General features: G+C 49.4%; 1 protein-coding gene across 2 annotated transcripts in view; it reads left to right on the top strand.

Moving 5' to 3' along the window:
• The window catches only part of POLE (DNA polymerase epsilon, catalytic subunit), a 50,752-nt gene extending 37,267 nt beyond the window's left edge, over positions 1-13,485 (top strand). Inside the window, exons 40-49 of one of the 2 annotated variants that reach the window (XR_011994607.1) lie at positions 227-400; positions 1,337-1,462; positions 2,839-2,971; positions 4,420-4,591; positions 5,380-5,508; positions 5,609-5,789; positions 11,593-11,793; positions 11,941-12,066; positions 12,891-12,980; positions 13,122-13,485. Coding sequence is in view for 1 of the 2 variants with exons in the window: in XM_072722519.1 (XP_072578620.1) it covers positions 227-400; positions 1,337-1,462; positions 2,839-2,971; positions 4,420-4,591; positions 5,380-5,508; positions 5,609-5,802; positions 11,593-11,793; positions 11,941-12,066; positions 12,891-12,980; positions 13,122-13,235 (1,459 nt within the window). In the remaining variant the exon portion in view is untranslated. Of the gene's footprint in view, positions 1-226; positions 401-1,336; positions 1,463-2,838; positions 2,972-4,419; positions 4,592-5,379; positions 5,509-5,608; positions 5,803-11,592; positions 11,794-11,940; positions 12,067-12,890; positions 12,981-13,121 lie in introns of both variants that reach the window. The other variant, XM_072722519.1, reaches the window with a different exon arrangement.
• Positions 13,486-15,962: the final 2,477 nt, after the last annotated feature.

The raw sequence follows: 15,962 nt of genomic DNA on the forward strand, positions 1-15,962 counted from the left end.
GGCAGAGCCAGAAGCTCACAGGGGTCCAGGCTCTTTCCTCCATTTACTGCTTAGCTATCCGTTGAGCATTGTGTTCTGGCCAGAAGCATGCTGTAGGTGTTGAGGCCTGAGGGTGCAGGAGAGGGCCCAACAATGAGGTCTCCACAGTGAGGAGGGAGGACACAGAGGGTGACGGAGTAGGGGGATGCTGGTGACAAAGGGGACACCCTGTGCACCTTTTTTCCAGGATCCTGAAGAGCATGGTGGTAGGCTGGGTGAAGGAGATCACACAGTACCGCAACGTCTATGCTGACAACCAGGTGATGCACTTTTACCGCTGGCTCCGGTCCCCATCATCACTGCTCTATGACCCTGTGCTGCACCGCACACTCCACAACATGATGAAGAAGCTCTTTCTGCAGTGAGTGCTGTCAGTGGCTTGCCCCAGGTCATGCTGAACTCTCAGTCCCCAAAACCAGAGATATGGCCAGCCAACACCTCTGATCAGGAGCTCACTTCTGAGCTGGTGGCCCATGGCAGTAAAGGTCCTGGGGAAGGGTTAGCTGCTGTCACAGGCTGCAGCATCCTTCAGAGGTGTGCTGTGTGGTACAGTCTTTCTGCCCCCTTGTGATACAAGTCATCCTGCCCTGTGTTTGCTGTTCTACACCTCTAGTTAACAGTAGACCTTGGAGATGCACGTGTGGATGTGTCATCCTAACGGGCACTCAGGCTGCTGTCAGAACTTCAGTTGCTGTAGATCACCAAGCAAGAATAGTCATGTGAAGGTATCTGGAGAGTAATCTCCAGCAAGTACCACTGATGCAGGTTTGGTAGATGTCATAACTAAATAGAAAAATACTAATTTGATTTATAGTGACACATGTTCTCCATGGAAGTTGTACAGCTGATTGTACTAACAGCAGTCATTAAGAATGTGTGTCCCCAGGCCCACCAACACGGCAGACACTGGTACCAGCCTCCTGCCATAAAATGCTATCTGGGCATACTCTTAATTTTCAATCCTTATTATAAAAGAATTTGAATTTTCTTTTCACATCCTTTGCTCATTTCTCTGTAGTTTTATTGGTTTTTTTCCTCATTGATTTATAGCGGTTCTTTCTACATAAAAATTAGCCATTTTTGGGTGATATAAATTGCATGTTTTTTCCTGTCTTTGATGATCTTTTCTTTTGCTTATGGTGGGTTTTTGCCCTGCAGAAATCTCCATTAATTGTTACTTCTGGATTTCAAGCATATTTAGAATAGCTTTTTAGCTCAGGATCATCAGCTTGTTTTTTATGGTGTCTTGTGGTTTCTCTGTGGCATTTTGATCAGTGGTTCTAACCTTGGTCTGCAGGCTCATCGCCGAGTTCAAGCGCTTGGGGTCATCTGTCGTCTATGCCAACTTCAACCGCATCATCCTCTGCACGAAAAAGCGGCGGATCGAGGATGCCATTGCTTACATGGAGTACATCACCAGCAGGTGTTCACATTTCTGGATTTCTGCTGCTTCTCTTGTTCTCCTCTGATACCATTTAACTTCTGCTGCGGGACTTCATGTCAGGAGCTTATAGTATGGATCTGTTCGCCATGAACACTTTCTGCCAGTGGATATCCAAAGATATCCAAAGGAACCTTTATTTTACCTTTTTTAAAAGATATTTTTGCTGGCATAGAATTATAGGTAGATCTGATTTAAAAGTTTTTTTTGTTTCTCTCTGTATTTCTTTTTGGGTAATTTCCTTAATTGCATCTTTAAACTCACTTATCGTCTCCTCAGGGTTCAGTCTGCTGTTCATCTTATCTGTTGGAGTTTTCATATCTAGATGCCTGGTGGGGGTCTTAGGTATTCCTAGAGTCTACTCGGCATGCTCTGTCTTCGTTCTAGCTCTGTGACTACATAGAATTCAGGTTTAATAAGCTTCACAGTGTCCTGTTTTGTGCAGTATAACACTTGTTTCAGCTCTAATTTATATTCAGTTGATAGATTTTTCTCTTGATTCTGGGTTTTCTCTGCTCCTTTGCTGACCTTGTGATGCCAGATTAGATGCCAGCAATTGTGAATCCATGTGAATGCTTGTCTGTTGGATACTTTTGCATTTTATTCTTCTGTAAATATTCTAGAGCTTTGTTACTAGGAAGCAGATTGACCCTTTCTGGCATTTTTGAAGATCTGTAGGCCGGGCAAGATCCAGGTTTAGTCTAGAGCTCATTATTCCTCACTGTTGAAGCAAGCCTGTTGCAAGCACAGCTTGGGTGCCTCATGAGTTACGAGGCTGTCAGTGGTGGGATCACGCACTCTGCGGTCCTTGTTCTAGCTTCATGTGGTCTTCTTGCACACATGTGCCATGCCCTGTGGCATGCTTAGGGCCAGCCTGGGGAGGTCTCATGGTCTTACACAGCTCTCACTTCTCTGGTCCCCTTTGCACCGGTTCTTGCCACTCCCTCCTGGTTGGTACAGAAATCGCCTTAGTGTTGGGTTTATCATGTTCTCTAGAAAGTTTGAGAACAGATATAATCTGAATCCACTAAGTTTTGTGTTTTTTTTAAAGATTTTATTTATTCATGAGAGACACAAGGAGAGAGAGAGGCAGAGACATAAGCAGAGGGAGAAGCAGGTTCCCTGTGGGGAGCGTGATGCGGGACTCAATCCCAGGACCCCAGGATCATGCCCTGAGGCAAAGGCAGATACTCAACCACTGAACCACCCAGGCGTCCCAAGTTTGTTTTTAAATAAGTGGAGGATAAGCAGATAGGTATGAAAATAAAAGAAGAAAAGTGGAGAATAAAAGAAGAAAAGTGGAGAAAAAGGAAAACTATTGATTTCATTTAAACAGTTTCTGTTTTGATTCTTTTTAGCATCCATTCTAAAGAGATCTTCCATTCCTTGACAATATCTTTCTCTCGGTGCTGGGAATTTCTTCTCTGGATGGATCCCTCTAACTATGGTGGAATCAAAGGAAATGTTCCATCTAGTATCCACTATGGACAGGTAAGACATAACCATCTTGGAGAGCTGAGGCTGGAATCTGAAATGACTTTGAGGTCCATATTTGTATCTTTGCACACACTGATGGTTATGGGCTGAGTGCCTGGCGTGGTTCTCGGCCACATCCTGCAGTATATTCAAGAGCATGCTGCTCCTCCTGTGGAGTCTGTGAGGGAAGATTAGCGAGTAAGCAGGTGTAGAGGGTGGAGCACCAGCAGTGGTGAGGGCTCAGAATAAACACAAAGCAGGGTAAGGGCAGAGAGCAGGCTGTGGGGCAGGGGCTGATTTAGATGGGAAGGTTGTGCAGGGCTCTAAGGAGAGGACAGGCAAGCGAGGCTGGAAGAACTGGGCCAGGAGCCGGTGTCAGATTGCCATGTCAATGGGGTAGGGTTGGGCTTGTGGTCACAAGTGCAGCACAGAGCGGCAAGGGCCAGGCCACTTGGGTACACAGGCTGAGTTGGAGATTTGGTTTTTAGTGATGGAGAGATCGTGAGTGGGGACATGTCAGGGCCTGACTTCTACTAGGGCCCCACATCGTGGACAACACCGTAGGTCAGGCCTCGAGTAGCAGCCCAGTTAGCATTGGCCCAAGGGAGGGTGTAGGGCGGGTAGGGTCAGCAAGACAGACTCAGGTGGGTTTTGAAGGTGGAGGGAACAGGTCAGTGGAATGGATATAGTTGACATCTGGGGGTTTGGGTGGTACCCAGGGGTGTGGAGCCATGTGTCTATTACAGATAGATGGGGAAGGAGAGCAAGTATGGGGTGAGGGGAGCATGCTTAGCCAGGGCATGAGGTGTGCACAAGGTCAAGCTGCCCTTGGTGCTGAGACTGGGTGGGAGACCGGGCTGGCCTCCGTACTAAGTGGTTGGGGGATGGCCGCCCTCCTTGCTGAGTAAGAGGTCCTGTGGGGACCCCAGTGGGAGTAGAGTGTAAGTATTGTAGCTGGATCAAGAGAAAGGCAGTGGTGGTTGCTGCTCTAAGGATACGGGCTCATGCCAGAGTTGATGTGTTGATGTGAAAGGCCCCCTTGAGAAGGGAATTTGGTAACACAGGAGGTATGTGTAGTAGGGTTGTATGGATAGAATTGTCTCCATCTCAGAAGACCTGGGGTTCAGACAAGAGAACTACACCCCAGGTCACCTGTTTGTGACTCTTCCCTACCTGGGAGGAGGGAAGTTGAAAAATTTTAAAGTGAGTTCTCTGGAAGAACAAAATGAGCATCACAATCACCATATCTGGAGTGTTTCTACACATTGGGTGCATTACATATGTGACCTCATCCTCAGCGCCATCCTATGGAAATCGTACCCAGGCCCAGGGATGTGGACTAGATGAGCATCACAGTAGGCAGGTGGGGTCAGTAGACCCAGGTGTAAAATGACTTGTGCACTTCCTGCTGTGTAATACTGCTACGGCAAAGTCACAGCTGGGTCTTTGTGTCTGTATTACAGCAAGACTCCCAAAAAGGGGGCAGAGTAGAGGAGGAGGAGGAGGAGGAGGAAGAGGAGGAGGAAGGCAAACAGGAGCCAGATGTGGAGGACATGCTGGAAAACAACTGGAACATTGTGCAGTTCCTGCCACAGGCAGCCTCCTGCCAGAGCTACTTCCTCATGATTGTTTCAGGTGAGCCATCCACACTAGCCACTGTGTCTGAGTTATGTGGTGGGAATAACATGGCTCTGGTGTGTTTGCATAGCAAGAAGGTAAACAATTGGAAAATAAACCCCGGCAACTAGAGTTCCAGATGCCCTGATTGCACACCTCCCTGCAAGGTGGAGAGGAGACCCCTGTCTTCTGCCCAGGGCCTCAGCCTTTTCCAGAACCCAGGGAGAGTGGCTGCCCTCAGACGAGTCACCAAAGGGTTCATGGTTCTGCCCTAAGACTTGTCTATGCACAAATAGGAGTAAAAATAAGTAGAAAAGATTAGAAGTTTCCTGAATCAATCCCCACTGGTAGGTCTTTAAGGCCTAACTTGTGTCAGAAAGTCCTAAGTCTGATGTAGGGCTAAGGGTTCAGCGTTCAAAAAATAATATGGTTCAGTATTTATACATCAAGGTGTCTGGAGTGGCTATGCACATGAAGTGTGTGAATTTTCCTCTGTAACAGCCCATTGCTGCACGAGCAGGTAAGGACAAGCACGGCAGAGAGGCCGGCTGATACATGGCGACCATGGCCGTTCTGTGCTGTGCACATTTCTGTGTGCTTTGGAATGGATATGGCTGCTGGAGTTGTCCAGAGAGGGTGTGCAGTCCAGCTTTGGTTCTGTTGTGGGCCATTCTGTGGCCCTGCCCAGCGTACAGGTGGATGGTGGTGCCAGGCATCCAACCCCCCAGGACCCCCCCGCGTCTCCAGCTGAGCGTGGTCCACCAACAGCCGCAGGCAGACCCCTCAAGGTTGCCCTCTCTCCACAGCATACATCGTGGCCGTGTACCACAGCATGAAGGAGGAGCTGCGGCGCAGTGCCCCAGGGGGCACACCCCTGAGATGGCGGGGGCCCAGCCAGCTCTCCCAGGATGCCCCGGCCTCCAGTGCCCTTCCTGGTGAGCATGCCCTCACCGTGTCCCAGGGATCCTCAGGGCCTGCCCTCCACGTCCTGCTGTGGCTCAGTGGGGAGCTCAACTATGGTCCTTGCCCTCCTAGGAATGATCACCTTCTCCCAAGACTACGTGGCCAACGAGCTGACTCAGAACTTCTTCACCATCACTCAGAAGATTCAGAAGAAAGTCACAGGCTCCCGGAGCTCCACTGAGCTCTCCAGCATGTTTCCTGCCCTTCCAGGTTCTCACTTGCTGCTCAACAACCCCGCTTTGGAGTTTATCAAGTACGTGTGCAAGGTGAGACTGCAGCACCCATGTGCGAGGCAGGGATTCTCACACTAGCGAGGGTGTGCTAGGGGCTGGGAGGGCAGGAGGGTGGCCAGGTGCCTGGGTGCTGGCATGCTGGTGTGCACAGAGGTGGGAGTATATTCTTGTGGACTCCCCCACCCCTCACTACCCATTCTGTGCAGCTGCTGTGTGAGTCATTTGGGATGAGAAGTGGATGGGACAGGAAAGACCCCTATCCTCATGGAGCCTGCGCTCCAGTGAGGGGAGGACATGTGAGGAAGATGGGGCCCCCAGTGAGACCCTGTTGACCCAGAGGGCCTGGTCAGGTGCACCCCGTGCACCCCAGGAGGAACAGGATGCAAAGGCCTTGAGGTAGCATGATCTGGGGTTGCTGCTAAAAGACACATGCAGAGTGGGCATGAAATGGCAGATGCTTGCAGATCTCATGGCTGGTGGGTCCAGGGACAGGCTCCCATAAGGAGTGGGCTGTGGTGGAGCCGCAGGGGAGAGCTTGCTCTGTTGCTAAATGCCTCTCTGGGAAGGCAGGCCGAGTCAGCGATGGGATAGCATTACTAGATGGCAACCATGCAGGCGTCACCTCTTACAGAGAGAGCACTTTGCTGTGCATCAAGTTACCTCCCCGCAAACTGCCTTTCGGTGACAATATGCTCCAGGCTCAGGTGACTGCCGCTGGTAGTGGAGAGGTAGTTTAGCATGCTGTTTCCCTGCTTTGGTGGACTTCAGAATTCTCAAGGTTTATTTATTTCTTTATTTTTTCAAGGTTTATCTTTAATTGAAGGATAACTTATGTACAATGAGATCTCACAGTTGTTAGTCCGTGTCCTGTGAGCTTTGGCAAAGGCATACAGTCGTGTCTCCAGCACAGTCAGGATGCAGAACATTTATCATCCTGCACACCCACCTCGGCATGCACTCCTCTGTCCCATCTGTCCTGTGTCCCTGTACTTTATGAAATTCACACACAGTAAGACCTACTCTTTGGAGGGCAGTCATTGGAGTTTCGCAGAGGGATGGAGCTGGGCCCCCAACAGCAAGGTTCCCACCATCACCACCTGGGTGAACTCCCCCTGCTTGCCTGGCACCACTGACCTGTCCCTGCACTGTCACCTCTTCCAGAATATGACATCGTGGATGATGTAGCCTTTTAGGTCTGGCTTCTTCCCCTTAGCAGAATGGGTCTGCAGTTCTTCCAGATTATCCCATGTTTCAGTATTTTGTTTCTGTGGCTGAGTGGCACCCCATTGTGCAGAAGAACCACGGTTTGTTGTTCACTGGTTAAAAGTACATCTGGGTTTTTATTTTTTTATTTTTAATAGCAAGGCTGCTATAAACATTCTTTTTTTTTTTTTTTTTTTAAAGATTTTATTTATTCATAGAGATGCAGAGAGAGAGAGAGAGAGGCAGAGACACAGGCTGAGGGAGAAGCAGGCTCCATGCAGAGAGCCTGACGTGGGACTTGATCCAGGGTCTCCAGATCACGCCCTGGGCTGCAGGCGGCGCTAAACCGCTGCACCGCTGGGGCTGCCCTCCTTTTTTTTTTCTTTTTTTTTAAATTTTTAATTATTTATGATAGTCACACAGAGAGAGACAGAGACAGAGACACAGGCAGAGGGAGAAGCAGGCTCCATGCACCGGGAGCCCGACGTGGGATTTGATCCCGGGTCTCCAGGATCGTGCCCTGGGCCAAAGGCAGACGCTAAACCGCTGTGCCACCCAGGGATCCCTATAAACATTCTTATATAGGTTGTTTTTTTGTTTTTTTGGGGGTTTTTTTTTTGAAGATTTTATTTATTCATGAGAGGCACAGAGAGAGAGAGAGACAGAGGGAGAAGCAGGCTCCATGCAGGGAGCCCAGCATGGGACTCGATCCCGGATCTCCAGGATCACGCCCTGGACTGAAGGCGGTGCTAAACCACTGAGCCACCCGGACTGCCCTCTTATATAGGTTTTTGTGTGAACAAAGTTTCATTTTATTGGATAAAAATGGAGGAGGGGGATTTCTGGGTCACATCCTAAGTGCATTCTTCTAAAGAGGCTGCTCCAGTGTGCATTCCCCCTGGTGGTGTATGACAAGATCCCAGCTGTTCCACATACCTCTAGGAACTTGGTAATCTTCAAAAATTTAGCTGTTCAGATAAGTGTGTGGTGGTATCTCATTATGTTTTTAATTTGTATTTCCCCAATACTGACAATGCTGTGTATTTTTTCACATGGTGTTTTTTGTCCATATGTCTTCAGTGAAATATCCAAAGTTTTTTGCCCATTATTAAAAATAGGGTTATTTTTCTACTTTCGAGGGTTTTTTTTTTTTAAAGGTTATTTTTATTTATTTCAGAAAGAGAGAACATGAGTGGGGGCAGAGAGAGAGGGAGAAGCAGACACCCCGCTGAGTGGGGAGCCTGACTTGGGACTCAATCCCAGGATCCTGAGATCATGACCTGAGTCAAAGGCAGACACTTAACTGGCTGAGCCACCCAAGTACCCCATTATTTTAGTTTTAAAAGTTCTTTATATATTGTGGATGTAAGTCCTTTATCAAATATGTGATGTCTAAATATTTTCTTCCAAACCTTTACCTACCTTTACCTACCTTTTCAAAATTCTCAACAGTATTTTTAGGTGAATGGATCTTAGCTTTGATTTGTCAATTTTTTTTTCTTTGGGGGAGGGGAGGAGAAGGGCAGACAGAGGGAGAGAGAATCCTAAGGCATAGAGCCCAACATGGGGCTGGATCTCACAACCTTGAGGTCATGACCTGAGGCTTAACTGACTCAGCCACCCAGGTGCCCCTGAGTTAATTTTTATAGAGTGTGCAGGCTGCAGATTGAGGTTAATATTTCTGTGTAAGTGTGTCTGATTATCCCAATACGATTTATTTGAAAAGATTGTCCTTTGTAACTTTTTCTTTTTCTTTCTTTTTTTTTTTTTTATTTATTTATTTATGATAGTCACAGAGAGAGAGAGAGAGAGAGGCAGAGACACAGGCAGAGGGAGAAGCAGGCTCCATGCACCGGGAGCCCGATGTGGGACTCGATCCCGGGTCTCCAGGATCGTGCCCTGGGCCAAAGGCAGGCGCCAAACTGCTGCGCCACCCAGGGATCCATTTGTAACTTTTTCAAAACGTAACTGGCCATATATATACACACACATACATATGGGTCTTTTTCTGAATCTCCATCAGTCTCCTTGTCTATTTTCCAACACTATGTTGTCTTGATTTATGTGACTGTTGAGTCTTAAAACCAGATGGTGTGAATGCCTCAACTTCGTTTTGTTGTTGGTCTTTTCAAGATTGTTCTGGCTTTTCTGTCTAGTTCATTTGCTTTAAATATAAATTTTTGAATCAGTATATGAGTTTTTTTTTTTTTTCCTTTTTAGATTTTATTTATTTAACAAAGAGAGAGCACAAGCAGAGGGAGCAGCAGAGGGGAGGGAGAAGCAGATACCCTGCTGAGCAGGGAGCCCGATATGGGACTTGATCCCAGGACCCGGAGATCTTGACCTGAGCTGAAGGCTCACCCAGCCGAACTACCCAGGCACCCCAGTCTATCAGTTTCTATCCAGAAGAAAAAAAAAAAAATCCCTTTCAAATGTTGATTGGAGTCATTTTAACCTATAGATTAACTTAGGGAGAATTAACATTTTAGTGCTGAGACTACTCAATTCGTGAACCATTGTATCTTTCCATTTATTTGGGTCATCTTTGGTTTTCTTCATCAGTGTTTTGAGGTTTTCAGCATATAAATAATTGCACACATTTACACCTAAAGTTTTCAGGTTGTTTGGTCCCATTGTGATGGCAGTGACTTCTTTTAAACTTGTTTCCAGCTGTTCATTGCTAATATATAGAGATACATGGATATTTGTATATTGACCTTGTATCTTGTATCACATCTTTTTTATCCATTCATTATCAATGGACACTTGGGCTGCTTCCATAATTTGACTATTGTAAATAATGCTGCAGTAAACATAGGGGTGCATATATCTTTTTCAATTAGTGTTTTCATTTTCTTTAAGTAAATACCCAGTAGTGGAATTACTGGATCATATAGTAATTCTAGTTTTAACTTTCTGAGGAACCTCCATACTGTTTTTCACAGTGACTGTACCAGTTTGCATTCCTACTAACTGCCCATGAGGGTTCCCTTTTCTCTGCATCCCACCAACACCTGTTCTTTCTTACATTGATTTTAGCCCTTCTGACAGGTGTGAGGTAATATCTGATTCTGGTTTTGATTTGTATTTCCCTGATGATGAGGGATGTTGAGCATCTTTTCACATGTCTATTGGCCACCTGGCTATGGCACTCTTTTTTTTTTTTTTTTTTTTTTAAGATTTTATGTATTCCTGAGAGACAGGCAGAGACACAGGCAGAGAGAGAGAGAGAAAGAGAGAGAGAAGCAGGCTCCATGCAGGGAGCCTAATGTGGGACTCGATCCCAGGACTTCAGGATCACACTCTGAGCCAAAGGCAGACACTCAACTGCTGAGCCACCCAGGCGTCCCTGACACTGATTTTTTTTTAATTAACTAATTTATTTATTTATTTATGATAGTCACACAGAGAGAGAGGCAGAGACACAGGCAGAGGGAGAAGCAGGCTCCACGCACCGGGAGCCCGACATGGGATTCGATCCCGGGTCTCCAGGATCGCGTCCTGGGCGAAAGGCAGGCGCCAAACCACTGCGCCACCCAGGGATCCCCCCTGACACTGATTTTTAAATAATGATCCAGCCTTGCATTCCTGGGATATATCCCACTTGATCATGATGTGCTATTCATTTTGTGTATTGGTGGGTTCAGTTTGTTGGTATTTTATTGGGGATTTTTGAGTGTACATGATGGTTGTTGGTCTGTTATTTTCCTGTACTGTCTTTATCTGGTATCAGGGTGATGTTAGCCTTATAAAGTCACTTAGATGTGTTTTCCTTTTGGTGTGTCCTAGTAGATACTGTGTAGAATGTTGTTTTTTCTTAACATTTGGTAATTTACCAGTGAAATCTCTTTTCATTTTTTTCTCTTTAATTCAGTCCAGTTTTTTAAATTGGAAATAAGTAATCTGTATGTTTTTAAGCTTAAGTTGTCGTTCTTCATTATACATACTTGCCTGTTTACTTGTTTTCCATAATCTACTTATCTCACTGAATAGGGTGGTGTGCTTCAAATTTGACTCTAAATAGTTATGCCAGGAATGTCTTCTAAGTGCTCTGTAGTTTTGTGGTGCTTTTGGCATTAATTTGACTATGGGAGCCAGAAAGATGTCTGTCCTGTCCTTCCTCTCCTTTAGGGACAGTCCTTCCCCTCTCATCTGTGGCTCTGTAAGCACCACCACGAGAGCCAGGCTTCCCAGCACCAGGTACAGGCTGTAGCGTGAGGTAGAAGAGGCTTCTCTAGGCGGGCATGGGACTCCCCCCACCATTGGGGGTCAAGATCACGCACTCTGCAAATGAGAATGTGATGTCCCGTTGATTTAGGACTGCCGTCATTGAGGAGGGAGGAATCAGTAGGAATGACAGGTAGAGAATGTCGGTATGCTCCAGGGTCCCCTGGAACTGGGACTTGGGATCAGGGTAAAGCCTCTGTGCAGAGGGCTCTGCACTGAGGAATTGCTGGTGTGGATGCTACCACACCTCTCCTCTGACACTTGCAGCAGAAAAAGCCAGGGGCGAGGTGATGCTGAGGAACTCCAGCTTCAGGAGTTCACCTCAGACTTTTCCAGTCCAGACAGAGCAAGGAGGCCCAAGGGGCCATCCCTGACAAGCTCTGTTCTCCAAAGGTTCTGTCTCTGGACACGAACATCACAAACCAGGTGAACAAATTGAACCGGGATCTGCTTCGTCTGGTGGACGTTGGCGAGTTCTCGGAGGAGGCACAGTTCCGAGACCCTTGCCGTTCCTACGTGCTCCCTGAGGTCATCTGCCGCAGCTGTAACTTCTGCCGGGACCTGGACCTGTGCAAAGAGTTCGCCTTCTCGCAGGTGGGCAGTCGCTGGGTTCTTGCGCTCGCATTGGGTGGGAGGTGCTGCCGGGCCCACTGTTGAGCTTCTGCTAGTTGTGACATAAAAGGCACTCACTGGCCTTGAGGACAATAGAAGACTGACCTGGCCCTGTCCTCCTCTGCCTAGGATGGGGCTGTGCTGCCTCAGTGGCTCTGCTCAAACTGTCAGGTTGCCTATGACACCTCAGTCATCGAGATGGCCCTGGTGGAAGCCCTGCAGAAGAAACTGATGGCCTTCACTCTGCAGGACCTGGTGAGCCTGATGGACCTGGCCTGCCCTCGAGTGGGCAGAGGGCTTTTTATTTTTATTTTTTTTTAAGATTTTATCCATTTACTCATGAGACACACACAGAGAGAGAGGCAGAGACACAGGCAGAGGGAGAAGCAGGCTCCATGCAGGGACCCTGACATTGGACTCGATCTTGGGTCTCCAGGATCACGCCGTGGCCTGGGCTGAAGGCAGCACTAAACTGCTGAGCCACCCGGGCTGCCCCAGAGGGCTTCTTAATAAGTAGTTTGCACCCGTGAGAAACTATGGGTTTGCACACTTCTCAAGTCACAACCCAGTCCTCTGAGGTGACCATCCCTTGGTTCAGGCATTGTCCTTGTGATTCATTCTCCTAGTGTCTTTGGGGTTCCTGCAGGGGCCAGGTGCTGGCTATGTGGACTTCTCATAGTGGGAGGGGATAGCAAGCAAGGTAGAGTGTGTGTCATGGTAAGTGTCAAGAGAACAGGATGGGGGAGAGAGAGACAGGGGTATTCTCACTGAGAGGAGACATCTGAGCAGAGATCTGAGGGGGTGTGATGGAATGGGGAGGCCCAAGGGAGGAGCAGGGGTGAGGGAGCAGAGTGAATGCAGCACCCTCAGTGATGGTGTTAGGAAGGAAGCGAATAGCGCATTTGGATAAATCCTATTGCAAAATCTTGAATTTTATTCATAGTTGAGCTAAAGGCCATGGCGGTGGAGAGCAGGGAGGGCCAGTCAAGTGAAAGCGCTGAGCTGCTGACCACTGCTGGCTGTTACCGTTACTGGCCTAGGCTGGGGAGACTCCTGACCAGGACTGCTCCTCATTGCAGATCTGCCTGAAGTGCCGAGGTGTGAAGGAGACCAACATGCCTGTGTACTGCAGCTGCGCCGGGGGCTTTACCCTCACCATCCACACCAAGGTGGGGGCTCCACAGCCAGCTAGCTCTGCAGCCCTTTACCATGTTCCTTTATCTGCTTCTTTTTCTACGTATGGGGCCTCTGCCGTGCTTCCCTGTTCCTCCTCTGGAACCAGGTCTCACTGTGATGGGTCATTTCTGCAGGTCTTCATGGAGCAGATTGGAATCTTCCAGAACATTGCCCAGCACTATGGCATGTCCTACCTCACAGAGACCCTGGAGTGGCTGCTGCAGAAGAACCCTCAGCTGGGCCACTAGCACCGTGAGCAGCATTGCCATTCTCTGCCCTGACTTCCCAAACTTGTCACCTTGTCTGGGATGGAGCACCAAGGAAAATAAGCCCCGGGGAGCTTCGGGGAGCAGGTCACATGGCTCCGGAGAGGCCTGACCTAACTAGTGCAGGAAGCGCCTCCATCTCTGGGTTCCCTGGGCCTCCAGCTGTGGTCAGGCCACCCATGTCAGGGAGGGGCCCCACCACTGTCTTGCTGAATAAACAGTCCTCCCTGCAGCCCTGCCCCCCTACCCTCTCCACTGCTGTTTCAGCGGGGCGGGGTTGGGGGGGGGGGTTGTCTTGTCTGTGTGGAGTCCTTGAGGGTAGGTGGGTCTAGTGATGCCTAGAGAGTCTGTGGCCCCTGGCCCATGTTTTCTGATCACTTGTTACCTTGGAGAACATGTCCTGGGGCTTGACGTCAGCAGGATTTGGGCCATTTCCAGGTACTCCAGAACCGAAACCTGTGGGGACCTGTATGTTTTTCGCACGATGAGTTCCCGAGACTTGGGCTTCTTGTCTGGAAACTTCCTGGACAGAGTAGGGTCTACTGGAGCAGTCCCCTTGTCTGCAGCACCCCTACCCTCTGATGCATCTATGCTGTGACAAGTGCCCTCCAGGTCCAAGCGCTGCTCCCAGACTAGCAGGGAGCCAGAGGGCCCAGTGGGGGAGGCAGGTGCACACCATCTACTGCAGACTTGAATGTCATCAAGTGTTAGCACCTGGGTTTAAGGAAAACATTTCTTTCCATGAAGACTTCAAGTTTTTTCCTTCAGCTCTGAGGGATCTGTGTCTGGGGAGAGACAGGAGAAACACAACAGCAGCAATTTTGTGGGGGTTGAGCAGTTCCATTCTGGCTTCTCAGCCTTAGGGATTGGTCCAAGCCCTCTTTCCCTGGTGAGGCCAGCCCAGCCTCCAGAGGCCAAGTGGTCCATAGATCTGGGACCTGATGCTGTGCTCTCCCCGTGGGTGGGGCTGGGCAAGGGGAGGAGCCCCAGGCCTGGGGGAGGGAGGGTCTGCCCTTCAGTGACCCCAAGAAGACTGCTGAGCATCTGCTTCCGCTGTTGTTTCATCAACCCCAGAAGACCAACTCCACGCTTCGTTTTTAACTAGATGAGACTGGAAGCAGAAAAGGAACAGCAGAGTTGGCAAGGCAACAAGCAGGCTAAGTGAGTCCTTTGCTCAGACCCCAAATGGGCAGCCCCCTGGGAAGCCCTGGGTGAGCCCCAGGCTGCTGTTGGCGCTGCATCCACCAAAAATTCACCCTTGTTGCCTGACTTCTCAGTATTACACTACACTTGGAACTCTCATTTTACTCTTTGAATTTTACGTTTCTTAAAATTTTACGTGTGTGTGTGCAAGGTGTCTGTCTCTACAAGGATAGAAGGAAGAGTAGCTACCATCTGTCCAGCTGGGTGCATTGGCCCCTGGGTCCTGTGCATGGGTGTGTCTAGGCCCCGTGGCCATGAGAAACTTGACACTGGCTGGAAGGTGGACAGAGGCTGCATCAGCCCCCAGATGGAGATCAAATCAAATTAGGGCTAGATGGTGGGGGAGGGGCACTAACTAGGCTTCCTGGAAGCAAAGCCAGGGAAGTCCCAGGGGGTGGGGGTGGGGCTAGGGACCTGGACACTGCACCGTGTGTCCCTGCAGCGGGGCTCGGGCATTTGGGGTGGGGTAGCTGTGGGCCCCAGGATCACTCTCATGCTTGGGAATGGGAAACCTGAACCCTGGCCACAGTCCTTGAATCACAGTCCAGCCCTGACTGGAAAAGCCAGTTTCTCCAAAGCTAGAGCTGGATGTCAGCAAGCCAGACACCTAGGATGTTGCAGGCTTTGGGTGACCGTGGAGTTATCACCTCAAGGATGGGAGGGTCTCTACAGGATGCCAGGCGGAGGCTTCTCAGATGTGTTATTGCTGGCCAGGTTGGGTGTGGGCAGGTGGAAGGGCTAGCTCTGGCCACTTGCTAGTGCCGCTTGAACTTGGGGACTTAGGCTGGGCAGGGTCTGAGCCTTCACTGGACCTTGGAAGTGACAGGATCCCAGCTGAGGTGATGTGCGCAAAGCATGACCCATGCTGCCTCAGAACTGTGTACTTGCCATCCCTGTTGCTAGGAAACCGCCGTCCAAGTTCTGGCAGCCCCTCAAGTGGGGGCTTGACCAGGCAGGCACCCAGCAGGGTTGCTGAGTGTAACGACTGCTGTGGTCTCTGAGGGTGTGGTGTGGCCAGCTGGCGCCAACATGTATGCCTCTTCAACCTGGCCCACCTTCTCCGTCCCCCTGACCAGCACTAAATTCCTGCCCTGCCCAGGCCCTGCTTTAAGTGGGGCCTGGGAAGCTTGTACCGGTATTTGAAGCAAGAGCCAGTGTTTGCCTTAGCACGACTCTCCTCATCTCCCTGGCCTCCCTCCTCCAGAGTCCCCATCCTTTCCCATGTTTTGGGTCTGGGGTGATAACTCCTGCCCCCAGGAGGCTGCTAAGCTACCTGAACCGTAGGCGCTGGGACCAGTCTGAGTTCCTCATGCACTGTCTGAGCCCAGCCTTGTGGCCCTGCTGCTGACCTTACCATGACCTGGCTGGACGTGGGGGTAAACATGCCTGTGCGCCGGGCTGGGGAGACAGGGCCAGAGGCGTCCACTGCCCCCACTGCAAGGATCCTCTACTACATGTTTGTATTCAGGGCCTCAAGATGCTTTTACTGAAAAATGAGGCCAGAGC

The sequence above is a fragment of the Vulpes vulpes genome, chromosome 10, assembly GCF_048418805.1.
Source record: "Vulpes vulpes isolate BD-2025 chromosome 10, VulVul3, whole genome shotgun sequence".
Lineage (NCBI taxonomy): Eukaryota > Metazoa > Chordata > Mammalia > Carnivora > Canidae > Vulpes > Vulpes vulpes.